The sequence below is a fragment of the Mustelus asterias genome, chromosome 15, assembly GCF_964213995.1.
Source record: "Mustelus asterias chromosome 15, sMusAst1.hap1.1, whole genome shotgun sequence".
NCBI lineage: Eukaryota > Metazoa > Chordata > Chondrichthyes > Carcharhiniformes > Triakidae > Mustelus > Mustelus asterias.
In genome coordinates this window covers 6,702,152-6,730,105 of record NC_135815.1, presented here as the reverse complement: position 1 = coordinate 6,730,105, position 27,954 = coordinate 6,702,152, and the positions used below count along the sequence as shown (strand labels likewise).

The following is a 27,954-nucleotide window of genomic DNA, read 5'->3' as shown; positions in this document are numbered from 1 at the left end:
GCCAGGTCTTAAAGGTATAGACAATGTGGGTGGAGGGAGCATTAAACACAGGTTAAAGAGATGTGTATTGTCTCCAGACAGGAGAGCTAGTGAGATTCTGCAAGCCCAGGAGGCAAGCTGTGGGGGTTACTGATAATGTGACATAAATCCAACGTCCGGTTTAGGCCGTCCTCATGTGTGCGGAACTTGGCTATCAGTTTCTGCTCAGCGACTCTGCGCTGTCGTGTGTCGTGAAGGCCGCCTTGGAGAACGCTTACCTGAAGATCCAAGGCTGAATGCCCGTGACTGCTGAAGTGCTCCCCCACAGGAAGAGAACAGTCTTGCCTGGTGATTGTCGAGCGGTGTTCATTCATCCGTTGTCGTAGCGTCTGCATGGTTTCCCCAATGTACCATGCCTCGGGACATCCTTTCCTGCAGCGTATCAGGTAGACAATGTTGGCCGAGTTGCAAGAGTAGGGACGGCCTAAACCGGGATGTTGGATTTATGTCACATTATCAGTAACAGGGGTTACTGATAATGTGACATAAATCCAACATCCCGGTTTAGGCCGCCCCTACTCTTGCAACTCGGCCAACATTGTCTACCTGATACGCTGCAGGAAAGGATGTCCCGAGGCATGGTACATTGGGGAAACCATGCAGACGCTACGACAACGGATGAATGAACACCGCTCGACAATCACCAGGCAAGACTGTTCTCTTCCTGTTGGGGAGCACTTCAGCAGTCACGGGCATTCAGCCTTGGATCTTCAGGTAAGCGTTCTCCAAGGCGGCCTTCACGACACACGACAGCGCAGAGTCGCTGAGCAGAAACTGATAGCCAAGTTCCGCACACATGAGGACAAGCCTCTTGGGCTTGCAGAATCTCACTCGCTGTTCTGTCTGGAGACAATACACGTCTCTTTAACCTGAGTTTAATGCTCCCTCCACCCACATTGTCTGTACCTTTAAGACCTGGCTGGCTTTAGGGATTCACATTCTAATCAGTATCCTGTAACTTGATGTTGTGTCGCTGTGCACTGTTTGAGAGCACATTTCCACTCCATCTGACGAAGGAGCAGCGCTCCGAAAGCTTATGGTATTTGCTACCAAATAAACCTGTTGGAATTTAACCTGGTGTTGTGAGACTTCTTACTTGCTGGATTTAGGCAGAGGCATTTGTATAGATCATTGGTCGGCAACCTGCAGCGCAGGGGTCAAATTTGGCTCATTTGGGTTCTGAGTGTGGCCCACTGGACATTTTGTTGACTGTTGCCCATGCACAGGGTTACCACATTCTACCCAAGACCGCAGGAAACTACAAAAGGTCATAAATGTAGCCCAATCCATCACGCAAACCAGCCTTCCATCCATTGACTCTGTCAACACTTCCCGCTGCCTCAGAAAAGCAGCCAGCATAATTAAGGACTCCACGCACCACGGATGTACTCTCTCCTACCTTCTTCCGTTGGGAAAAACATACGAAAGTCTGAGGTCACGTACTAACCGACTCAAGAACAGCTTCTTCCCTGCTGCCATGGACCTGCCATGCACTAAGTTGATCTTTCTCTACACCCTAGCTATGACTGTAACACTACATTTGCACTCTCTCCTTTCCTTCTCTATGAACATTGCCTTGCCTGTATAGCGTGCAAGAAACAATACTTTTCACTGTATATTAATACGTGACAATAATAAATCAAATCAAAATCAAATTCTGTTGATTTTCGTCCATGTTTTTTTCTACCACTATGATACACACATGATGCAAGGACAAGTGAAGCATGTGCTGATTGCTCAATGCATTGACTGTGAGAACCATGCACTCCCTCTGCTTCCAAAGCGTAAATATTTATTTTGTTTTTACCATTTGAAATTGACAGTTCTACTAATATATAAATGATTAAGCATCTTCTATAACTCATTATGAAAAATTCGGTGTCTATCAAATGTATTTAATATTATTCATGGAGTCATGGTTAGTGAATAAGCCCAATTTCAATCTTGCGGCCCACTCACTAGCGTGGGTTGTCCGACACTAGTACAAATTTTTCTGTTTTGGCTTGTTGAAGCCCATGTAAAAAAAATATTTTTGTAGTTACTAATGCAAGGGATTTGTGTGCTTGAGAAAGGAAAACTATTAAGATTTTGCATCCAAGACAGTTAGATTGGTTCTGCATCAAAGTTCTACCTTAGTTCATTTTGCATTGGCTTGGCCCATTTACCAATATTCTCGCCACTAAGACAGAAGGTTATGGGTACAAGCTCCACTCTAGGGGTTGAGCACACAGTGCTTGGCTTACCCTGTAGTGAAAATGTTCTGTCTTGTCAGAGGTGCTGTGCTGAATTGATGCTCATCCACTACTTTCAGTTGTTAAGATTGATGTTAACGATCCCAAGACATTATTAAAAGAACGCCATCGAGACTATTAAAAACTTCCACTGCACTACCGCCCCCCCTCCCTCCCCCCCTCACTCAGAGGGGAAAAGGCACAGTGACTCACAGCCCTCATGTCTCTGCATAGACTCTATACACAATCTGCAGATATCTAAATGTGCTTTCTGCCCCGATTCAGGAGATTAATTGGAAAGTCACCATTATGGAGTGAATTTATTATTTCTGAAGGGAATCTAACATTGTGTTTTTGCAGGTATTTGAGTTGAATTTAAAGGATACTATACTCAGGAAAACATGTTGAACAGTCTGTGTGTCGGCATTCATTATAACATTGTGTTATGTACTTTTGGCCCCACTGTACTAAATGTGGCGTTTTCTTCACTCTCGGTGTGGGTGCCGATGTCAAGGCTGCCTTTTATTGTCCATTCCTTCTTTCCAATGAGACGTTGGTTGAATTGCTGCAATCTGTGTAGTAAAGGTATTCGCAGTATGCTGTTCGGTAGAGAGTTCCAGGACTTTGACCCAGTGGTAGTGAAGGAACAGTGACATAGGCCCAAGTCAAGACAATGTGAGACTTGGAGGTGTTGCTGTTCCCATGCCCCCACCCTTGTAGGTGGCAGAGTTTACGGGTGTGAGAGATGCTGCCGAAGACGCCTCTGTCAATCCTTGGTCGAATTCTAGATTCATGCATCAGAGAAGGGGGCCATTCAGCCCACTATGCCTGTTCTGGCCATTATCTCCAAGCATATGATTTATTAAATTTATTCATGTTGCCTATTTAGCATTGACTGTAGGTCAGACTGTAGGCTTATACTTGAAAGTAACATGTCATTTTTTTCGGATGAACATAATATTAAAATATGATTGGTTATTTTGACAATCAAGACAGAAAACAGCATATGCAGATAGCAAGTACTTTGGATTTAAAGAACTGCAAATTTGATCACGTTTTGAGGCAATCTTGTGATCTGCAACTACTAGAGTGCAAGTGTTGGTCAATAAGGTCAGCATAAAAAATGCTGACTAGGAAGATGCAGTTCCACTGCCACAATGACTCTCTTTCGATGGCGTGACTAACACAATACAAACTTAAGTACATAGCTGCAAAAATATGGATAAACACATGAGCAAGAGCTGCATTCTTCAAGCAACTTTTTTCGTCCATTTTTGTCAATTTAAAGGTGCATGCAATGAGATGGAGCAGGAAGTGTGAAAGAGCACTGTGCATGTAGCTGAACATAAGAAACTATTCATCTCTTTGGAACCTTCTAAGCTAACATTTGATGTACTTGAACTGTACACAGTGGAATGCATTTAGTCTCCCTTGGTGACAGCTCAGATGTTGAAATCTGTGCCATCATTGTATCACCCCAGAGATTTCTTTAAGTAGGAACATAAAGTTCAGGGCAAGAAATTGGCATTCTGCCATCGAACATCCTTTATCAGGCATCAACGCATGATTAATCTACTCCAGATTCTCACTGAGTGCTGCCTCTGATCCCCTACTCGAATCAGGACAAAGTTAATTCTCCTTCTGAAAAAAATTGCGTGTTATTGATATATCTGTAACTCTCATTTGGAAGGGTGAAGCTTGTATCGCTTCCCAAGGGTGAAACTGTAGAGTAGGCAGATATTTGTTCAGTTCTCATTCTGATTTCCTTCCAATGTGCCCTACTCAGCAAAGTTTTTATTGATTTAACATTTTTGATAAGGTTACTCGCAGTGAGATACAGTTGACATCAGTGTAAGACAGTGTTGTGAGCTGCACTGCATCCAAGTGAACAAAGCCCCTTCAGTGAAGTTAAGCAAAGGAGAATGAAAGCTGTGTCATAGCAGTAACAATTTCCGAATTTTAGTCTTAGCTACCCTCGAATGAGTAGCTTGTTCAAACGGTTGACATCATTTGAGTAGTTCATTGTCAAAGTTAAACATAGCAAAGCAGGAATGAGGTTAAATATATGGTTCTTAGAAAGTAGAAAATCTTAAAACTATTTTTACACTTCAAATAAAGCTGTTTTATTACCAACTAAACCAGGGGATATACTTTACATTGAAAGTAATTCACTATCATAATTTAAACAGTTGGCCCCGATTGTCTGATTAAAAATAATGCTGAGGCTATTAGCTGTCAAGTAAATTGGACAGCAGGCGCACAGTTAAACATGGACATAAGGAAGTGACTGTCCAGTGTGCCCTCCCTCTCCAGTAACAGAAATATTCGAATGGTGTCACACCTAATGAATTTCAAATTACTGCAAATTGCAGTATAAACGCCCACAGAGTCCGAGGGCAGGTGAAAAGTGTATTGAACACCTCCCCAGCACTATTTGCCAGAATTCAAGCCAGTTATGCATTTTGAAAGGAGAACCAAAAAAATGGAAAGAAATACAGGCTGTTGCTTGCTTGTGCATTTCTTGAAAAAATGTTGAAACTCAATGATTTATATTATTTGATTCCCTTATTAGGTGGATAATCTGTTCTATGTATCAATAAGAGATGCAATCTACTTTATAAACATGGTTTCCTATGCTGCAATTGTCTGGTTGAGTACCCTATATTGACTGACCTGATCTGAATCTTTGTGATGCAAAGCAACTTTTATGTTTGGTTTCCATTGGCATTCTTAATTTGCCTCTTTTCATCCAAAAACTACATACTCTTCCCACTCCTTCCATCCCTCCCCTGGTTGCCATCTCAGGTTGAGTCAAACTGTTTGCAGTCTTGATGTTTTATCTGACGTCAAGCTAAGCTTCTGACCTCATCTCCTTCAACATAAAGACTCATTGCTTTTGCTACCATAACGTCGCCTGTCTCTGCGCATGTTTGGTTCAATCTTCTGCTGGAACACCCCCCTCCATGTCACGGTCATTGCCAGAGTTAACTACTCCAATACCAGAGGATGCTGGATAAACTCAGTAGACCTGACAACATCTGCTCTGCAAGGAGGGAAAATAGAGTTAATGTTTTTAGTCCATTTGACTCTTCATCAGAACCAAAGAGAGGGAGAATGTGTTTGATATTAAACCGTAGCTGGGAGAGATTGCAACAAGATGTAGCAAGCTTAAGAACAAAAGATAGATGGGGGAGGGAGGGAGGGAAGCAGGTTTGCATTGCGACAGTAATATTTTGCTTATTTAACTATTCAAACGCTCCCCTCATTGGCCAGCAATCCTACACCATTCATATATTTCATTTAATTGAAACTCGATTGTCCTATGCTATAATTCAGGTCAGAAACTCAAAAGTGTTTTATGAAGCCCACCTGGATCATAAGTTTTGCACTTTGAATTTAGCTAGGGTAGGCATGATATGTTTCACTTCAGGTATGATATGTTTCACTTCAGGTATGATCCAAGTGACCCACTTTCATCAAACAAAGTTTGTTTACGAATATAGTTGACATGTATGGAAAGAAAATTAGCAATAACTTGTATCAATTACAAGCAAAAACAAAACGACCACAAAAATGTAGAACCCTTTAACAAATATATCTAAAATGTTTCAATCAAACAGAGCTTCCCATAAATAAAAAAAACCCTTTCCTCATGTTTAATACAGCAAAGACAAATGCTCACGTGACACTGGAACTGAGTCCCTTGATTGGAGAATTGAAAATCCTGACTTCTCAACTTGTAACTGCTAGCAGCCCTCTGGACACACCCAGAGCAGTTTGAAGTTAGAACAACTTCCCAGAACACCAGGGAGAACCTCTGGCCAAGCCACCAACAGCAGATGTTCTGTTCCAGGAAGGCAAGAAGCCTTGCTATCAGCGAAGCAGCAGAATTTCCAAATGCAGGGAGAGAGGGAAACACTTCTTTTCATCTTGATGTCTCTTCTAAGACTAACACTGCTGCCAGCCAAAACAGAAAATGAAACCTTAAAATTCACCATGGAGAAACAAAACTGTCCAAAACACATGACCTGCCACCAGTCTTCCTCCTAACAATGCAGAGTCATAAAGTAAAGTTTATTTATTAGTCACAAGTAAGGCTTACATTTAACATTGCAATGAAGTTACTGTGAAATTCCCCCAGTCACCACATTCCAGCGCCTGTTCAGGTCAATGCACCCTAACCAGCACGTCTTTCAGACTGTGGGAGGAAACTGGAGCACCCAGAGGAAACCCACGCAGACACAGGGAAAATGTACAAACTCCACACAGACAGTGTCCCAAGCCTGGAATCGAATCTGGGTCCTTGGCGCTGTGAGGCAGCAGTGCTAGCCACTGTGCTGCCCAGATCCCAGAATAAAAAATAAACAACCCCCGTTTAAGTAGCAATAAAAGAACTTCTACCGGCAACTCGGCAGCAAAGAGAGCTGCAGAGAACATGATTTTTTTTTAAAAATCTCTTAAAGATACACCAACGTCACACCTATCTGCACCAGACTATGCTCACCCATCACCCAAGTGATGCCAGTTCATGTGCTCATGGCATATGACAATTATTAACAATAATTGACATTGATGAAACAAGCAATTGTTTTTTCTACTTTAGAAAGAGTTTTGGTTTCACCTCGAGCAAAGCATGAGACATAGTGGCACTTCGCACCATGGCACCATCAGCTGAGTCTGAAAGATTGCTGGATGCAATGGTCAGAACGGACTATTGGTGTTTCCCAATTAACATAACATTAATTCAGTCTCATTAAGTAATTTAAATCTGAAATTTTGTTTGCCAATCCAGTAAATGGGTGTCTTATTCAGTTAAAGGCGCTATGTAAATGCAAGTTATCTCCAGACAGTTGCATTCTTCATTTTTTTTTTCTGCATGAATCCCATGTTGGAGTTTCTCAATCTGCCCACGCAAATCTTATTACCCAGTATTACCATTTAAAATAAACAGTTGCAGGTGGATTTGTTGTGAGTGCAGTCCTTTTTATAATGTCTGTTATTGTTCATTTTGGTCTGATGGAGTGGCAAGTAGATCATAAAGTGTCTCGCCCATTAAGTAATCGCCTACGGCAGAGTTAATCCTGGCATGTTAATGTCTGAGTAATACCACGTCACAGGGTTTGTTTCTAACAGTTGCATATATTCAGCCTAAAGACTTTACAAAAATAACTGGTGGTCGTAAAGATCGCTTTCACAGTTGTGCGAGCCACGTAGGTGTGCATCTTCAGGAGGCAGCTGTTAGTAACGAGTACTGATAGTGTTCCTTCAATGGCTGGTTTTAATTTAAATGTCCATTAAGTTTTTCCTAGTAACTTTACAATGTGGGTGATTTTTATTATTGTCTTTCTCTCTCATGTTAGAACATTCAACACAGGAAATATGCAAAGTGGAAGGCAGCCTATATCCACAATTGCTTGAAAAATGGTGAAACTCCCCAGTCTGGACCTATAGGGATGGAAGACGACGAAATACTTGGTAAGAATTAACTTTTAGTACTTCAGTACAAACGAGGGTTGACAACAGCTCTCCAGAACATAACTGTTATTGCTTCCAAAAATTGGAATTGTCCCTTCAGTTCAAAATGGATTCAAAACAAGAAAAATTAAGTTGGGCCAGTGTTGCAGCCTGGTGCACAGGCACTGGCGCTGAATGTAGTTGCTTAGGTTCCAAAAGGCTGTGGGATTGTATCCATTGAGGACTCATTTCTGGGAAGTGACATCTGGTTTGCCCACATGATAAGCTTCCAAGGTTAAGTGGTGTCTCTGGGGAAGATGCTGAATAAGAGCAATCACATTGCCCCACAGCAAGAGATTGAATCTTGCAGTATTACTTTCTGGCCTCCTGTACATCATAGCAGGAGACATTCTCTTTGCGGCTTCGTGCTTAAGGAACCATTGGGAGTGGGAAGACAGGAAATAGCTAAATTAGGCAGGGAGTGGAAATTAGAACTTAAAGAGCTTTCTCGAGATTTTCCAGAGCTCATTATGGATATGTAGATGGTACGTGGGCTACTGTGATGTTGGCTTTTTTCAAGTTTTTTAAAATTAGCAGCATCATGTCTCTGCAAGAAATTAAACTTGAGATCTCCATTTTCAGTCAGAATTGGTGCCTTTTTGCGATATTGCAAGTTAACAATTAACAACTGAAAACTATGAAACAGAAAATTACAGGAAACACTGAGTGGTTCAGGCAGCATCTGTAGAGAGAGAAAAGAAATGAGAGTTAATGTCTCAAGATGTCAACCTTTTGGCAATACTGACCCAACGAGCTGCAATGCCCACTCCATGGTATATTGTTGTCTATAGTTGTTTATCCTGAGCTTTAATGGTGCTTAATTCATGTATTGCATATCCTGTAAACACATGCATGTCCATCCAGTATTCCATGGGGTGGGCACCGTAAGAAGTCTCTCAACACCAGGTTAAAGTTCAACAGGTTTGTTTGGTAGCACGTGCTTTCGGAGCGCTGCCCCTTCATCAGGTGAGTGGAGAATTGGGTTCACAAACAGGGCATATATAGACAACTCAATTACAAGATAATGGTTGGAATGTGAGTCTTTACAGGTAATCAAGTCTTTACAGGTGTAGACAATGCAAGTGGGGAGAGGGTTAAGCACAGGTTAAATAGGTGTAAATTGCCTCAAGCCAGGACAGTTAGTAAGATTTTGCAAATCGTGGGGGTTACAGATAGTGTGACATGAACCCAAGATCCCGGTTGAGGCTGTCCTCATGTGTGCGGAACTTGGCTATCAGTCTCTGCTCAGCGATTCTGCATTGTCGTGTGTCGTGAAGGCCAGCTTGGAGAATGCTTACACGAAGATCAGAGGCTGAATGCCCTTGACTGCTGAGGTGTTCCCCGACAGGAAAGGAACACTCCTGCCTGGTGATCGTCGAGCGGTGTCCATTCATCCGTTGTCGTAGCGTCTGCATGGTCTCGCCAATGTACTATGCCTCAGGACATTCCTTCCTGCAGCCTATCAGGTAGACAATGTTGGCCGAGTCACAAGAGTATGTACCGTGTACCTCGTGGATGGTGTTCGCACGTGAGATGATGGCATCTGTGTCGATGATCCGGCACACCTTGCAGAAGTTGCTATGGCATGGTGGTGTCGTGGTCACTGTTCTCCTGAAGGCTGGGTAGTTTGCTGCGAACAATGGTCTGTTTGAGGTTGCGTGGTTGTTTGAAGGCAAGTAGTAGGGATGCGGGGATGGCCTTGGCGAGATGATCGTCTTCATCAAGGACGTGTTGAAAGGTCCAAAGAAGATGATGTAGCTTCTCCACTCCGGGGAAGTACTGGACAACGAAGCGTACTCTGTCTGCTGTGTCCCATGTTTGCCTTCTGAAGAGGTTGGTGCGGTTTTTCACTGTGGCGTGTCAGAACTGACGATCAATGAGTCAAGCACCATATCCTGTTCTTACGAGGGCATCTTTTAGCGTCTGTAGATGTGTGTTGTGTTCCTCCTCATCTGAGTAGATCCTGTGTATATGGAGGGCTTGTCCGTAGGGGATGGCATCTTTAATGTGTTTAGGGTGGAAGCTAGAGAAGTGGAGCATTGTGAGGTTATCTGTGGGCTTGCGGTACAGTGAAGTGCTGAGGTGGCTGTCCTTGATGGAGATGTGTGTGTCGAAGAATGCAGCTGATTCTGGAGAGTAGTTCATGGTGAGTCTGATGGTGGGGTGGAACATGTTGATGTTGTCATGTAGTTGTTTCAGTGATTGTTCGTCGTGAATCCAAAGGAAGAAAATGTCATTGACATATCTAGTGTATAGCATCGGTTGAAGGTCCTGTGCAGTGAAGAGGTCTTGTTTGTACCTGTGAATGAAGATGTTGGCATATTGAGGTGCGAATTTTGTCCCCATGGTTGTTCCATGTGTCTGGATGAAGAACTGGTTGTTGAAGGTGAAGATATTGTGGTCCAGGATGAAGCGAATGAATTGTAGAATTGCATCTGGGGATTGGCGGTTGTCGACATTGAGTACGGAGGCAGATGCAGCAATGCAACATCGTGGGGGATGCTGGTGTAGAGTGCGAGACATCCATTGTGACGACGAGTGTTCTGGTTCAACTGCTTCATGGGTGCTGAGTTTCTGTAAGAAGTCCATAGCGTCACGACAGAAGTTGAGGTTTCTTTGTATGATGGGTTTCAGGATGCCCTCGACGTAGCCGGAGAGGTTCTTATCCAGGGTCCCGTTGCCTGATATGATGTGATGGCCGGGCGTGTTGGCCTTGTTTATCTTCAGGAGGCAGTAGAGAACTCTATTGTGGGGAGTACGTGGGATGAGAGCACAGAGGGTGTTCTGAAGGTCTGAATCAAAGGTCTTGATCAGTCTGAGTTGGCAGGTGTGTTCTTTGGTCGGATCTGCAGGTAACTGTAGTGTTCCCCATTGTTCAGTTGTCGGTACACCTCTTTGCAGTAATCCGTTCTGTTCAGTCTGACAGTGGCCCCTCTTTTGTCTGCTGGTTTGATGACAATGTTGCAGTTGGTCTTGAGAGCCCGGATGGCGTTGCGTTGTGCTTGGGTGATGTTCGGGGCTGTCTTGTGAGTGCGGCTGATGAATCTGGCATTGACACGCCTCCGGACGGCTTGGGTTTACATGTCGAGTCGAGGGTAGCAGTCTTCCGGAGGAGTCCAATTCGACTCTTTCCTCTTCGGTTGCTGCACCGCGGATCTCTCTGTCAACTGTTCCGGTTCATTGGGAAAGGATGTCCCGAGGCATGGTACATTGGTGAGGTCATGCAGACGCTACAACAACGGATGAATGGACACCGCACGACAATCACCAGGCAGGAGTGTTCCCTTTTGGGGAACACTTCAGCAGTCAAAGGCATTCAGCCTCTGATTATCGGATAAGCGTTCTCATGACACACGACAACGCAGTATAGCCGAGCAGAAACTGATAGCCAAGTTCCGCACACATGAGGACGGCCTCAACTGGGATCTTGGGTTCATGTCATACTATCTAATCCCCACGACTTGCCTGGGCTTGCAAAATCTCACTAACTGTCCTGGCTGGAGACAATTCACATCTCGTTAACCTGTGCTTAACCCTCTCTCCGCTCGCATTGTCTGCACCTGTAAAGACTTGATTACCTGTTGAGACTCTCATTCCAACCAATATCTTGTCATTGAGTTTGTGCCTATATATGCCCAGTTTGTGAACCCAGTTCTCCACTCATCTGATGAAGGGGCAGCGCTCCAAAAGCTCGTGCTACCAAATAAACCTGTTGGACTTTAACCTGGTGTTGTGGGACTTCTTACTGAAAATATATTTAAGCATGTGAAAATTACTGGATCACCTCAAAAAATTCCCTACATTTAGCTATATTGAATACCCTTTAAAAAGAATCCCCAGTGTCATAAGCTTTGCTAAATTGTGTTAACATACCAAGTAATTGGGAATTAAAGTAAAGAAAGGCTGCTTTTGTGTAGTGCCTTTCACAGCCTCTGCATAGTTTGCAGCTTTTTTATAGCTCATGTAATCACAGTGATAATATCTGAATGCTGTAGGTAATTAGCACACTGCAAACTCCCACAAATACCAATGTAACAGTGATCAAATAACCTGCTATTTGAGGGATAAGTGTTGACCATGACACTAGGGATGCTACAAGATCTCTTATACCATCTTAGAGAGCAGACAGGGTCTCGGTTTAATGTCTCATCCGGAAGACAGCACCTCCAAAAGTGCAGCACTCCTTTGGTGCAACACAACAGTGTGTGTCAGTCTGGATTATGAGCTGAAGAGAGTATTGGAATTTAAACCTACTGACTTGAGTGAGGGTGCTAACCACTGAGCTATGTATAATACTATGTATGGTATTACCCTTTTTTAAAAATAATTTTTTTACTCAAATAAGTGTTTCTAATCTAAAAGCAAAACACTACAATTACTTAAACTATACAAGTCCTATGTTTAATCAAATCTTAATTTTTTGTCTGGATTTTGATGCACTGCAAGCCAGTGGGTGAGCACAGAGTGAGGCCCTTCAACCTCTGGCACTTGGGATTGAACGCAGCTTAATAAAAGTTTATTTTCTGCCACCAATCCTGCCAGGGCCCCAAGCTGAAATAGTTCTTGTTGAACGTGATCCACAGTATGGAGCTATGCACAATTTACCAGTAGTTGGCATTGAATTTGACATTTGTCTGACAAGTACTGATAGAAATCTGAATAAAACCACTCAAGCAGGTTGGGCAACGTCTTGAAGTGGACATGCCAGGTTATTGGGTCAGTTTCGACAAAAGGTCATCAACCTGAGACATTAACTCTGGTTTTATCAGTCGAGAGTTATGGGGGACAGACAGGAAAGTTTTATTAAGGCCACAGTTAGATCAGCCATGATATTGTAGAATTGCAGGGCAGGGTAGCAAGCTTAAATGCCCTACTCTTGATCCTATTTCCTACGTTCGATGACACGCAAAGAGGCCATAAAGGTATGGTAAACGTCCTGTTAAGAGCTGGGTACATTTCTGATGTTGGGTTTAAGGTGTATTGCAGCAGCAGGGAACTTTGCTTTGCACCTGGCCTTTGCTGCAGCAAATCTGTAAGTGTTTCATGCTGTAACCAGGCAGTAGAAGTGGGTAACTCCCTGTGACTGATATAATTTCAAGCATAGATTTGAGTTTTGGCAAAGAAATCGGAAGTGTCATCGTGGCTCAGTGGGTAGCACCTGTAGAGTAAAGGGTTAATAAAGAAACATAGAAACTAGAAGCAGGAGTAGGCCATTCGGCCCTTCAAGCCTGCTCCGCCATTCATTTTGATCATGGCTGAACATCGAATTCAATATCCTAATCCCCTCTTCCCTCCATATCCCTTGATCTCTTTAATCCCTAGAGCTACACCTAATTTCTTCTTGAAATCAGGCAACATTTTGGCCTCAACTACATTCTGTGGTGGTAAATTCAACACATTTATCATCTTGAGTGAAGAAATTTTTCCTCACCTCAGTTCTAAAAGGTTCATCCCTTATCCTCAAACTACGACCACTGTTCTGGATTCCCACATTCTTGGGAACATTCTTTCTGAATCTACTTGTCTAATCCTGAAGTTTATAAGTTTCTATAAGATCCCCTCTGAATCTTCTAAACTCCAGTGAATATAATTCCAACCGACTTAGTCTCTCCTCACATGACAGACCTGCCATCCTAGGGATCAGCCTGGTAAACCTTCACTGTACTCCCTCTGTATCAGGGACATTCCTCAGATAAGGACACCAAAACTGCACACAACACTCCAGGTGTGGCCTCACCAACACCCTCTACAATTGCAGCAAAATATCCCTATCTTATTCTCAAGATTTCTCACTATGAAGGTCAACATACCATTTGACTTCTTTACTGCCTGCTCTACCTGCATGCTTACTTTCAGTGACTGATGCATGAGAACACCAAGGTCTTGCTGAGTATCCACCTCTCTCAATTTACACCCATTCAAATAATAATCTGGCTTCCTATTATTGCTACCAAAGTAGATAACCTCACATTTATCCACATTATACTTCATCTTCCATGCATATGCCCATACACTCAATCTGTCCAAATCAAACTGAAGCACCTCTGCATTCTCCTCACAGGTCACCCAACTTTGTATCATCTGAAAATTTGGAAATAATACATTCAGTTCCATTTTCCAAATCATTAATATATAATGTGAACAGTTGAGGTCCTAGCACAGGTCTCTGCAGAACCACACAATTCACTGACTGCCAATCAGAAAATGACCCATTTATGCCAATCCTTTGCTTCCTATCTGCTAGCCAGCTTTCTGTCCATTTCAAGACATTACCTAAAACATCATGTGGTTTAACTTTACATAGTAGCCTGATATGTGAGACCTTGTGGAAAGCCTTCTGAAAGTCTAAAACCCCATCCACTGGTTCTCCTCGGTCACGGTAGCACAGTGGTTAGCACTGCTGCTTCACAGCTCCAGGGTCCCGGGTTCGATTCCCGGCTCGGGTCACTGTCTGTGTGGAGTTTGCACATTCTCCTCGTGTCTGCGTGGGTTTCCTCCGGGTGCTCCGGTTTCCTCCCACAGTCCAAAGATGTGCGGGTTAGGTTGATTGGCCAGGTTAAAAATTGTCCCTGAGATGCGTAGTTAGAGGGATTCGCGGGTAAATATGTGGGGGTAGGGCCTGGGTGGGATTGTGGTCGGTGCAGACTCGATGGGCCGAATGGCCTCCTTCTGCACTGTAGGGTTTCTATGAACTCTACTAGTTACATCCTCAAACAATTCTAATAGATTCGTCAAGCATGATTTCCCTTTTGTAAATCCATGCTGACTTTGATTATACCACTGCTTTCCAAATGCTGAGTTATGAAATCCTTGATAATGGACTCTAGCAACTTCCCCAGTACAGATGTTAGGCTCACTGATCTATAGTTCCCCGCTTTCTCTCTACCTCCCTTTTTGAATAACAGGCTTACATTAGCTACCCTCCAATCTGTAGGAACCAGTCCAGAGTCCAAAGAATTTTGGAAAATAACCGCCAGTGGATCTACTATTTCCAGAGCCACTTCATATCAGAAATTTATGTGATGCTGATGTAAGAATCCTATCTGATCACATGACTGAGCAGTATAGATCTGGAAGGAACAAAAGTTCCAACCTTGTCCAGAAGTCCCAATGGATATATCATCGCTGTAAATATAGAGGAATGGTTTTAAGAAACTTTAGTCTCGTGCAGCTTACTTTGGGGGATATGCTTCAAAGAACCTAGTCTAGACCCTAGCCATACAATGAAACAGCACCCTCACTTTCGTGCCAACAACTTGTGAAGACAGTCTCAGAGAATTGAGCACACCACTCAGTTTGATATTCCAGTCCCCAGTGCACTATCAACAATAGAACGCTGTACTCTTGGTTACTGTTTATCAAATGAGATGTTAGACTGGCGACAACCCACTTAACTAGGTGTAAATGATCCCAGGGTACTATATTGAGGAAAAGGAGGAAATTCTCCTTAGCATCTTACCCAATATTCATCCTTTGGCCGACATCATCTGATCATTACCACAGTGCTGTTTGTGGGAGCTTGCTGCACTCAAAATTAGCTGCCACATAAGAACATAAGAAATAGGAGCAGGAGTAGGCCATCTGGCCCTTCGAGCCTGCCCCGCCATTCAACAAGGTCATGGCTGATCTGAAGCGAATCAGTTCCACTTACCCGCCTGCTCCCCATATCCCCTAATTCCCTTATCGATCAGAATTTTAAATTTTAAACACACATTCGTGTGTTGCAACAGTAACCATGTTTCAAAATATTTCACTGGCTGTAAAATGCTTTGGAACATTGAAGTGATGGAAGATCCTATATAAATGCACGTCTCTTTTATCTTCCTTCGCAATTATTGTTGGAATGACTTGCATTGTTGAGCACTGTCGATTGCAGGAATGGATAGTGGCTGGCAAAGTTTATTAATGTCCGGTAGAGCTGATCAGGGTGTTCTTAGAAGCCTTTGCAGATGCTTCATCGTGTGAGTTGTTGACTTTGGCATTTTGTTTAAAATGTGTGAGCGTTTCGTTGAAAAGTCAGCTGCATATTGTTTTCAAAAAAAAAAATAGCCAGCTGCAGCATTTTACATAGTGTCGAACCAAATATCAAATGTAAATATTCCAGCTTCAGAAGATATTTGGGAGAGACTTTTTCATTCTCTTAGACTTTCATGGCCATTACAAGAAGTTCATTGTTTGAAGGCATAGCCCCGTTCATTTTCCATTAGCAAGTGGAGGAAACTAATGAGTAAGTAGAATGGAATGGGAGAAAAGTCTGTGTTGAAGCAGAGTATAAGTGGTGCTGTTTAACCTCACTCATTAGCATATATTCCGAGTGCTTTGTTTACACGTCGGAAACCTGTTTTTGGTAGAAGCTTTGGAGCAACTGCTGCTGAAACCTGACAAATTTTGAATAATACTTTTAGCGAGACTTCAGTAGTTAGGGGGACTCACAGAAACCTATAGCTTTCAACATGACATCTCCCAGTATACTGTGGGTGACAGATTTCTCTGTATACTCTTGGTGACAGATCTGCCTGTATGCTGTGGGTGACAGATCTCTCAGTATACTGTAGGTGACAGATCTCCCAGTATACTGTGGGTGACAGATCTCTCAGTATACTGTGGGTGACAGATCTGCCTGTATGCTGTGGGTGACAGATCTCTCAGTATACTGTAGGTGACAGATCTCCCAGTATACTGTGGGTGACAGATCTCTCAGTATACTGTGGGTGACAGATCTCCCTGTATACTGTGGGTGACAGATCTCTCAGTATACTGTTGGTGACAGATCTCCCAGTATACTGTGAGTGACAGATCTCTCAGTATACTGGAAGTGACAGATCTCTCAGTATACTGTAGGTGACAGATCTCTCAGTATACTGTGGGTGACAGATCTCTCAGTATACTGTGGGTGACAGATCTCCCTGTATGCTGTGGGTGACAGATCTCTCAGTATACTGTGGGTGACAGATCTCTCGGTATACTGTGGGTGACAGATCTCCCTGTATACTGAGGATGACAGATCTCTCAGTATACTGTGTGCACAGTACACTGGGAGGTCAGGGCGCCTGCGTAATGGCACCCCTAGAGCTCAGCAGCTGCCTCGCAGGCGAGCTGAGACTGTATTGCAGAGTGCCATAACTTACCATTAATTATCTTGCTGAAAGAAACAGCAAGAAAACCTCCAGTTTACTTGCCTGTTTTACACTTCGAATTTTTTAAAGAAAATTCCACTCCTCATTTTTCACGTAGCCCTGGAAAAACCAAACATTTTCAGCTCAATGTCCAATTCCCTTTTGAAAATTACTATTGAATCTGCTTTTACTATCCTTCCAGATCATCTCTGGTGCCACCCTCATGTTGGGCTGTGGTATGTTGTTGCTGTTGAGTCAGCTGTGTCTTGTTTTAAGCTGCACCTGACTACTACGCCAACTTAACAGCAAGCACTTAGTGCAAAAGCTGGGTGCCAGAAGTTACAGGTTACATTACCCAACAGTTTCTTTGGAGGAGCAAGGGAATTGCAAGTATTGTCAAGAGTTGCCCTTTGACCTCAAAATTTGCACCAACAATTTGAGACTTGTGCAAACTAATGGGTTCATAGATTTAAACTTCATAAGTGGATTTAAAATGTGTTTTGTCACGCTCTGGCTAAAAATAGGAACTTTTATTACCCATAAAAAATAAAGAGAAATTTAACAAAGTGGCAATGCAGATGGATAAGGTAGTCAAGAAGGCATGTGGCATGCTTGCCTCCTTCAGTCGGGGCATTGAGTATAAAAATTGGCAGGTCATGCTGCAGCTGTACAGAACCTTTGTTAGGCCTCATTTGGAATATTGTGTACAATTCTGGTTGCCACACTACCAGAAGAATGTGGATGCTTTGGAGAGGGTACAGAAGAGATCTACCAGGATGTTTCCTGGTATGGAGGGTATTAGCTATGAGGAGAGTTGGATAAACTCGGTTTGTTCTCACTAGAACGATGGAGGTTGAGGGGCGACCTGATGAGATTTACAAGATTGAGTGGCATGGACAGAGTGGATAGTCAGATGCTCTTTCCTAGGGTAGAAAAGTCAAGTACTAGGGGACAGAGGTTTAAGGTGTGTGGGGAAAAGTTTTGAGGAGGTGTGCGAGGCAAGTTTTTTTACACAGAGCATGGTGAATGTCTGGAAGGCGCTGCCTGGGGAGGTGTGGGAGCAGGTACAATAGTGGCATTTAAGGGGCACCTAGATGAATACATGAGTAGGATGGGAATGGAAGGATACGGACTCCGCAAGTGCATATGGTTTTATTTTAGGCAGGCATCATGATCGGCGCAGGCTTGGAGGGCCGAAGGGCCTGTTCCTGTGCTGTACTGTTCTTTGTTCTTAAATTCTATAAATGAAACCTTTTGTGCTTCATAGGATAGAATCCTATAGTGCAGAAGGAGGTCATTCAGCCCATCGAATCTGCACCGACAACAATCCCACCCAGGCCCTATCCCCATAACCCCACACGTTTAGCCTGCTAGTCCCCCTGGCACACAGAAGCAATTTAGCATAGCCAATCCACCTACCCCACAGACCTTTGGACTGTGGGAGGAAACCAGAGCACCCGGAGGAAACCCACGCAGACACGGGGAGAACGTGCAAATTCCACACAGACAATGACCTAAGCCGGGAATCGAACCCAGGTCCCTGTCGCTGTCAGGCAGCAATGCTAACTAACCACTGTGCCACCCGTTGCTTCTCCAATGTCTTTTTATTTTAGATTGTTCTTGGAATTTGCTTTGCATCACTGGAGAATTATGAAACCAAATTTGTCTTTAGTAATGATGCAACGATCAAGTCCAGAGGGGTGAATGAACTTCTTTTCCATCCCTGATGTTGGCTATAATAGTTAGAATTTTTTTAAAGTTGGGATTTCTCATTCCTGTACGTACTTAATAGTGTGCAAAGCTATATGGAGAAATAAGCCAGTTCTCTTGAGTTAATAACTAAGGAGTTAGTTTTATTGTTTAAAAACTCACTCGGGAAGTATAAGACTTACTTGAAAAGGTCAAAGCACGTTCTGACTCCCATGACACACATGCAAAACAGAATGTTGCAGGATGCAGGAGGTGGAATTGTTACGATTTTAAGTCCTTGTTGTGATGTTCCTTTGGTGGTCTTGAAATTTCCCTGGGGTTGCTGCGGCTGTAAGCTAGTTATTTTCTGGAGACAGTCTCTTAAACTGTAATCCGTCTTTTTCCAAAGTGGATATTATAGTGCTTGAAGTTCCTTTTGATTCTCCATCTCGGTTATGTATTCCAAAATGCAACAGAGATTGTTCATTTTAGAAATGCAGGGAGAGAGAGATGATACTGGTCCACCCTGAGACTCCCTCTGTGTCCACTGTAACGCCCACACAGTTTATAATCTTCGCTTTGCACATGTGGGGTTATGATCATGTGAGAGCTGCTTTTGGTGCACAATGGAGGGTCAACCTGAGGAGCTTTGATCTCCCACTGTGAAAACTATCAGGAGACCATTGAAACAGAAAGGTGGCCCTTAGCACCTTCCTTGCATAATGGATTTTGTTGGTCCTTCTTTGATCTTGGAGTTGGGAAACTTGTACCCAATTGTCCCGATGTTTCAAATATGAAGTTCAGACAATGGCGGATGTGAAGTCCATCAGGCAATCTGTCTAGACATGTCCCCCTAATATTCCATGTTCAAAGATGGCTTGAACGTTGGTCAATTTTTAGTTCAGATGACTTCTGCAGCCTTTTTAAAATAGTGTATTTGCTCTTCCAGCTGTGTCTTTTTTAAAAACAGTCCATGGCATTGCACCAGCCAATGAAACTAATGATTAGTAGTCCATATGGCACACGACACATTTACGTGACAATGGCAGCCCGAGAGCTCTGATTCCCATGACCCTGCACTTCTGTTAGTAGTAGGCTAGCAGAGGGAAATACGTCATAGTTGTATCTGAACATTTTGAAACTAAGACTGGGAATTTTGTTGGGTAATGTTATCAAGGGATATGGCATAGAGTCATATTGGTTTACAGCATGGAAACAGGCCCTTCGGCCCAACTTGTCCATGCCGCCCTTTTTTTAAAACCCCTAAGCTAGTCCCAATTGCCCGCATTTGGCCCATATCCCTCTATACCATCGTACCCATGTAACGATCTAAATGCTTTTTAAAAGATAAAATTGTACCCGCCTCTTCTAACTACCTCTGGCAGCTTGGTCCAGACACTCGCCACCCTCTGTGTGAAAACATTGCCCCTCTGGACACTTTTGTATCTCTCCTCTCTCACCTTAAACCTATGCCCTCTAGTTTTAGACTCCCCTGCCTATGAGAAAAGGTATTGACTATCTACCTTGTCTATGCCCCTCATTATTTTGTAGACCTCTATAAGATCACCCCTCAGCCTCCTACGCTCCAGAGAAAAAAGTCCCAGTCTATTCAGCCTCTCCTTATAACTCAATCCATCAAGTCCCGGTAGCATCCTAGTAAATCTTTTCTGCACTCTTTCTAGTTTAATAATATCCTTTCTATAATAGGGTGACCAGAATTGCACACAATATTCCAAATGTGGCCTTACCAATGTCTTGTACAACTTCAACAAGGCGTCCCGACTCCTGTATTCAATGTTCTGACCGATGAAACCAAGCATGCCGAATGCCTTCTTCACCACTCTGTCCACCTGTGACTCTATTTTCAAGGAGCTATGAGCATGTACCCCTAGATCTCTTTGTTCTGTAACTCTCCCCAATGCCCTACCATTAACTGAGTAAGCCCTGCCCTGGTTCAATCTACCAAAATGCATTACCTCGCATTTGTCTAAATTAAACTCCATCTGCCATTCGTCAGCCCACTGGCCCAATTGATCAAGATCCCGTTGCAATTGGAGATAACTTTCTTCACCGTCCACTATGCCAGCAATCTTGGCGTCATCTGCAAACCTACTAACCATGCCCCCTATATGCTCATGCAAATCATTAATATAAATGACAAATAACAGTGGGCCCAGCACTGATCCCTGAGGCACACTGATGGTCACAGGCCTCCAGTTTGAAAAACAACCCTCTACAACCACCCTCTGGCTTCTGTCAAGAAGCCAATTTTGTATCCATTTAGATACCTCACCTTGGATCCCGTGAGATTTAACTTTATGCAACAACCATGTGGTACCTTGTCAAAGGCCTTGCTAAAGTCCATGTAGACAATATCAACTGGTTAATTAAATGTGATTGGAACAGGTTTGAGGGGATGAATGTCTAGATGGGACCTAGAAAACTTGGCCAATTTATTCTTTCTTTAACTCGGAAACCTCCGACCAACGTTTAGATTCGCTGCATCTGTTTTTTTGACAGTTTGAAAACTGTTTTAAGTTGAAATATCGAGTAACCAAATGCCATGTTTGTTTGCAGATATCGAGAGTAAAGGGGACGGTTCACTCCCGCAATCGTCAAACTCCAATATGCCCCCTGAATCCATGCCAACTGCAGACCTCTCCAACATACAGGTGCCTCCCAGCGATCAACCTCCATCGAATTTCTCAACCATTCATATCCCTCCTGGCGCGCATGCTCCAGCCAATACTCCAGCGGAAGTGCCAGGCAGCTCAGGTACGATACACCGTAGCTTTGTGGCAAATACGGAGAATGGGTTAAAAGGTACCTGTAACACACTGCCAGCGTGAGGCTATATTTCCTGATTTTTAAATCCTGATACAGGACCGCTTCCTCACAAACGCAATGGGGAATCGCATGCACATATCCCGGGATTTTCCCGGATGGGAAATGGAGGACCATAACAGCTTAATCAGCTATCTTAACTGTCAAGTGGATACACAAAGCACCTGGCCACACTTGCACGGGTGAGAGTACATCGGGATTCCTTACAGATTTGCCTTTCAGAATATCACAGTGGCTGCTTTGTAAGAGGCAGTTCATTAATGACATTCACATGAATGGAAGGTATACATTCACTTACAGCTCCGTTTATGCAAATAGTAGAAATTTGAAAATTGGGCTACACAAGTATGTATGAAATTCTACAAGTTTTGGCTAAATGCCTGTGGATGAGCTTCCTCCGTGAACTGTGGAGTACTCAGCAGCTTCAGGAGAGAACGTTTGAAAGGAAGTTAGAATAATGTACATGTTGAGTGTGCAAGGCCGTCAAGCTCATTGTGTTTTCCCGAACTGTTATACACTGCAACCTCATGCACCATCCTCCTCTGGTCATTAGTCATGCTGTCAACTAACGGGAGGTTGGGAAAACAAATCTGGATCGTCCCTTATCCTGTAAGTCAGAAGTAGCTAAACTAAACAAAATGAAGCAATCCATCTCACTAAATCTATTCTTGCTTCATTTGTTGGTTCGGCTTATATGAATATTTTGGACCTGGAGTTTTGGGGAGGATTGTTTGTAGCTATTGTTGCTCTGTCCTTGTCTTCCTAAATCAACACTGGCATCAGCACTTGAAGGTATTTGCAAATTAAATGATTAAAGCTTTATGTTGGTCTCCCAAGTGTCCATGGTATCCACCCAAGCATCCAAGATTCTTCAATGGTGAACATAGGCTTGCTTGATCATATTAATATCTTGTGCTAAACCATCGTGTTGTCCCTGTGCTTTGTGGTAGTGTATAAGGCTGATCAAGTTTAGTGCCAAAAAAATTTTGCCTTCATTATATAAACTCATTTAGTGTGCTTAACATTATGCCTGAAATATATTCAGCTTGCATCTGGCAACAGACATTTCTGTGCTCGACTGCCCTTGCAGCTCTGGCTCACTTTTACTCTTGAGACTTGACCATAGCATCAAGTTTAAGTAGAGTGAAGCAGAAAGCCACTCAATGAATCATAGAATAGAATCCCTATAGTGCAGAAGGAGGCCATTCGGCCCTTCGAGTCTATACCGACCACAATCCCACCCAAATCCTATTCTCGTAACCCCACACATTTACCCTGCTAATCCCCCTGACACTCGGGTCAACTTAGCATGGCTCAATCAACCTTTGGGCTGTGGGAGGGAACTGGAGCACCCGGAGGAAACACACGCAGATGCAGGGAGAACATGCGAAGTCCACACAGACAGTGACCCGAGGCCGGAACTGAATCCGGGTCCCTGGCGCTGTGAGGCAGCAATGCTAACCACTGTGTACGTAATATGAGGTAGGTAGCTAGTTTATGGAGATTTTCCCTGGCCTTCAATTGTAAGTTTCTCGATACTGGAAAAACTGACCAAACTAGAGAAGTGATTACTCTGTCAAGGTGACCATGAGTAGATGTCGCACTGTAGCTCTATTGCTTTGCCCCATTTTAACCAACTCAAAAAGAGAAGCCTTCATCTATAAATGTTATTGTGTTAGACATTGGAACTGCAACCTTGGTTCGGAAAAGACAGTTTCTCTTTTATTTGTTGAGCTTTCCCCTTTTTTTGTGGAACTAATGCCACATGAACTGAAGTCAACTTGTTCACTTGGCAACTTTATCACGGCAATATCGCTCCGATTTCTCATAATGCGACCTCAAAAAATTGAGGAACTGTTTTTTAAAAAAAGTCAATATCTACAGTTGTAACCATTAAATATTCAACATTTCAGTGTAAGGTGTAATTTTAGATTGGGTCCAATGGCAGGTTGAAGGATATAATAACATAAGCAGTGATTCTCTAAATGTCAACTCCCATGCAGTGTCTCCAACCTGGAGCACATTTAACAAATCGGCCCTGCAGTCTGGAGGAACGGGGGACGCAATGGGTCAACCCATTGTCCTTTCACATCTGAGACCTGAACTTGAGTCCATCCCAGACTGAAAATCTTCTTTATGCCTTGACTTCTATTTTAAAATGACTTCAGTCAGTCCTGCAGCAATAGATTATACCCTAAGTTCGGGGACAAAGTAGAAATAGCTTTACCAGTGCTGGCATCAACAGTAGGGGTAGGATTTCATGTTTCTGGTCAGGATCCTGACATTGGCCATGATCATCATAGAAACTCTACAGTGCAGGAAGAGGCCATTCGGCCCATCGAGTCTGCACCGACCACAATCCCACCCAGGCCCTACCCCCATATCTTTACCCGCTAATCCCTCTAACCTACACATCTCAGGACACTAAGGGGCAATTTTAGCATGGCCAATCAACCTAACCCGCACATCTTTGGACTGTGGGAGGAAACCGGAGCACCCGGAGGAAACCCACGCAGACATGAGGAGAATGTGCAAACTCCACACAGACAGTGACCCGAGCTGGGAATTGAACCCAGGTTCCTGGAGCTGTGGAGCAGCAGTGCTAACCACTGTGCTACCGTGCCGCCCCGGGATGGTTCCCGGGAGGGGGGGGTTGGAGGTGTTGGGGTTGTTCCCTATTAGGATAAAGTGCACCCACCTCAATGCCCCCTTGTACTTGGTGTGAGGCCATTGTGTCTCTGCTAATGTGTAGGGCTGGCCCGCACACTGGAAATCTCTTAATTTGCACCTTAATTACCTCAGTTGACTGCCTTCCTGAAAATAAATTGCAGGCTAGGATAGTGCTGGCACGCCAGCCAGTGGTGCGAAATGACGCTCCCAGCCACCTCATTCCCACACCCATCCGCCTCCAAAATCCCACCCTTGGTTTCACAAGTGTCACGCTTGGTCCATTGGCATCACTGTTGCTTTTCAGTCAGAGGGTCATCGGCTCAAGCCAAACTCCAGTTGTGAGCTGTAAAATGTCACTTTGGTTCCATTGGGAGATGTACTTTGTTGCCTTTGGCTTTATTGGTGGGGCAGTATGCTGAGAGCTTTATTCTGCGTCATTCTCAAGCCACCAAGCACTACTTGGAGCTTGGGAGAGCTTGATGCTGACATGCATAATACGAAAAACATTCCATTCCCAGGAAACAAGCTCAAAGCCAGCTTTAAGGGGCTGGGAATCACTGAAATGGGAAAGTTTTTCATTTCATTTGACAATGCTGGCTTTTAAACCCCCGGGGCCGATAATAAGTTTCAAGTCGAGTTTCGTAATTTTTGTCTGGTTGAATGCCTTTCTTTTTAAAAACAAAGTTTAATTATTTATCCTGAATCCCCATTTCTCTTGGCTTCTCTGGGCTATGTACCATCTGGAGCTAGCTGGGTGAGCAGCCAAGTGACTCCCAGGCCCCTGTCAGTCTCTCTCTGACAACAGCTGTTAAAATATGGTCTGGGTGCGTCTCTCTCTCTCTCTTTTGGAATTCCCTGCTCACTGCATGACCATGATCGTGTGTCAAAAAGACAAGACTAGATTTTTTGAGAGTGGTTCTGCAGTATAATGTCCTTCTGCTTTATTTGTGCTGCGTGTGAATTCAACTATAAAAAGATAAATGCACACGTAGTTAGGGCATAGTTTTGTCAGCCTGGTGAGGACCCACCAGTGGTCATACTCAAGATGTAAACATAAACCAACAGAGGAGCTCTTTACTTTTGGTCTGCTCCGCTGGTACTCAAAGTTGAAATCCCTCCTTTGGAATGCTGTCACTTTCTTCATCTTACAGGGTTGCCTGCAATAACCATTGATTCATCGGGGCAACCTGGTAAAGAAAATAAGACACCTGTGTGTGAGCAATCAGAGGCTAGAATTTCTATAGCAAGAAATAGTTTGTAAGTTTATTTTTTCCACAGGATGAGAGTGTCATTTGACATTTATTGCCCATCCCTAATTGTCCTTGAGAAGATGGAGATGAGCAGTCTTCTTGAACACTGAAGTCCATATGGTGTAGGTACATCCAAAGTCCTGCTGAGAGGGAACATCAGGATTTTACCCTAGTAACAATGAAGGAATGGCAATATATTTCCAAGTCAGAATGGTGTGTGGCTTGGAGGGGAACTTGCAAGTAGTGGTGTTCCCACGCACCTGCTGCCCTTGTCCTTCTAGGTGGTAGAGGCCACGGGGTTTAAAAGGTGCTGTTGAAGGAACTTTAGTATGTTGCTCTAATGCATCTTGTGGATGGCGTCCACTGCTGCTACTATGCGTCGGTGGTGGAGAGAGTGAATGTTGAAGATGGAAGGGATGCTAATCAAGTAGATTGCTTCGTCCTGGATGTTGCTGAGCTTCTGGAGTGTCACTGGAACTACATTCAACCAGGCAAGTGCAGAGTATTGGATGTTCAAGTATTTTAATGCCATTGAATATCTTGGGGAAATGGTTAGATTCTCTCTTGTTGGAGATTGCCATTACCATGCGCTTGTGTGGCATGAATGTTACATGTCACTTCAGAACATGCTGTGAATGTATTCTGACTGCTTCAGTAATCAGCAGTTTAAAAATATGGTGAGGATGTCAAAGCTCCAAAATCCTGTGTATTCCCTTCAAAAGGGAACGTGGTACCTTGGAAGGGACGTTTATTAAAGTTCCTTAGGCAGCACCTTCCAAACCCACAATCACTACCATCTAGAACGCCACACACCATCTGGACTTCAAAATATATCACTATTCCTTCACTGCCAGTGGGTCAAAATCCTGGAATTTCCTCCCTAACAGTACTCTGGGTGTACCTACAACCGCTTTGACTGCGGTGGTTCAAGAAGGAGGAGTCTGCATTCAAACTTTTCTTTTACCGTGGAAAAAGTAAGAAGGTAAAGCCGATTTTCTTTTTTAATAAAAAATCACAGATGTCCTGTGACTTGTTAAATAGATATATTGAAGATCAAACTCAGGAGGTAGACTTGAATCTATGTAAATTACAGTCCAAAGTGCAATTAGAATACTGATTCCAGTTTTGGGCATCTGGATGGATGTTAGGTCCATGGCGAGGTCTTGAAGAATCTAGAGGTCGGATATAAAATAGACTATGGAGAACTAGGGGTGGCATGGTGGCACAGTGATTAGCACTTCTGCCTCACAGCGCCAGGGGCCCGGGTTCGATTCCCGGCTTGGGTGACTGTCTGTGTGGAGTTTGTACATTCTCCCCAGGTCTGCGTGGGTTTCCTCCAGGTGCTCCGGTTTCCTCCCACAGTCCAAAGATGTGCGGGTTAGGTTGATTGGCCATGCTAGATTGCTCCTTACTGTCAGGGAGATTAGCAGGGTAAATATGTGGGGGTTCTGGGAGAGGGCCTGGGTGGGATTGTTGTCGGTGCAGGCTCGATGGACCAAAAGGTCTCCTTCTGCACTGCAGGTATTCTATGATTCTGGAAAGCGTAAATTAAAACTAAAATACTGCAGATGCTTAAATTCTAAACGATAACCGGAAACTGTTGGAAATACTCAGCTGGTCAGGCGGCATCTGCAGTGAGAGAGAAACAGAGTTAATGTTTTGAGTCGTTGACCTTTATGAATTTTATGATGAAAGGACATTGACCAGAAATGGAACTCTGTTTTTCTCTTCTCACAGATGCTTCCTGACCTGAGCATTTCCAGCATTTTCTGTTTATATTTCAGATTTCCAGCCTCAGCTTGTTTTACTGCATATTATTTCCAGCACTTTCTGTTTTTTATATTAAGAATAAATTTAAGATCGCAATCAAAAAATAAAAAGAGAGGCCAGCATTTTTCTTTTACACAGGGGGCTTGTTAGGATATGGAAATCCTTCCCCAAAACAATGCTAGAAGCAGAATCCTGAGCAGCTTTTTAAAAGGAAAGTGGAAAAATAATTTGAAAAAAGAACTTCATTGCAGTGTTAATGTAAGCCTACTTATGACGCTAATAAATAAATTATAAATTTAAAAGGGTATGATGAGAGGGTGCAGGAATGGGGACTGTGGGTTTCTCTTTGAGAGCAGGATCAGTCACGGTGGCACAGTGGTTAGCACTGCTGCCTCACAGTGCCAGGGACCCGGGTTTAATTCCCAGCTTGAGCCACTGTCTGTGTGGAGTTTGCACATTCTTCCCCGTGGCTGCGTGGGTTTCCTCCAGGTGCTCTGGTTTCCTCCCACAGTCCAAAGCCAGGTGGATTGGCCATGCTAAATTGCCCCTTAGTGTCAGGGGGACCAGCTAGGGTAAATGCATGGGGGTAGGGCCTGGGTGGGTGGGATTGTGGTTGGTGCAGACTCGATGGGCTGAATGGCCTCCTTCTGCACTGCAGGATTCTTTGATTCTGTGAATTGGCTGAATACGTTCCAATTTGTGATATTTTCCTAATTATAGAATATTTTGTATGTTGTGAAGAAAACATATGGAGTTTGTAGGTGAATATAGATAGGCTGAGTGATTGGCAAAAATCTGGCAGATGGAGTATTATAATATGGGAAAGTATGA

At 43.6% G+C, this 27,954-nt stretch overlaps 1 protein-coding gene across 2 annotated transcripts in view; it reads left to right on the top strand.

Annotated features, from left to right (window-relative positions):
- vta1 (vesicle (multivesicular body) trafficking 1) overlaps positions 1–27,954 on the top strand; it is a 152,007-nt gene that overhangs the window by 97,295 nt on the left and 26,758 nt on the right. For both annotated transcript variants that reach the window (XM_078229424.1, XM_078229425.1), the window contains exons 5-6: positions 7,631–7,745; positions 21,167–21,364. In XM_078229424.1, the coding sequence (XP_078085550.1) occupies positions 7,631–7,745; positions 21,167–21,364 (313 nt within the window). The remainder of the gene's footprint in view (positions 1–7,630; positions 7,746–21,166; positions 21,365–27,954) is intronic.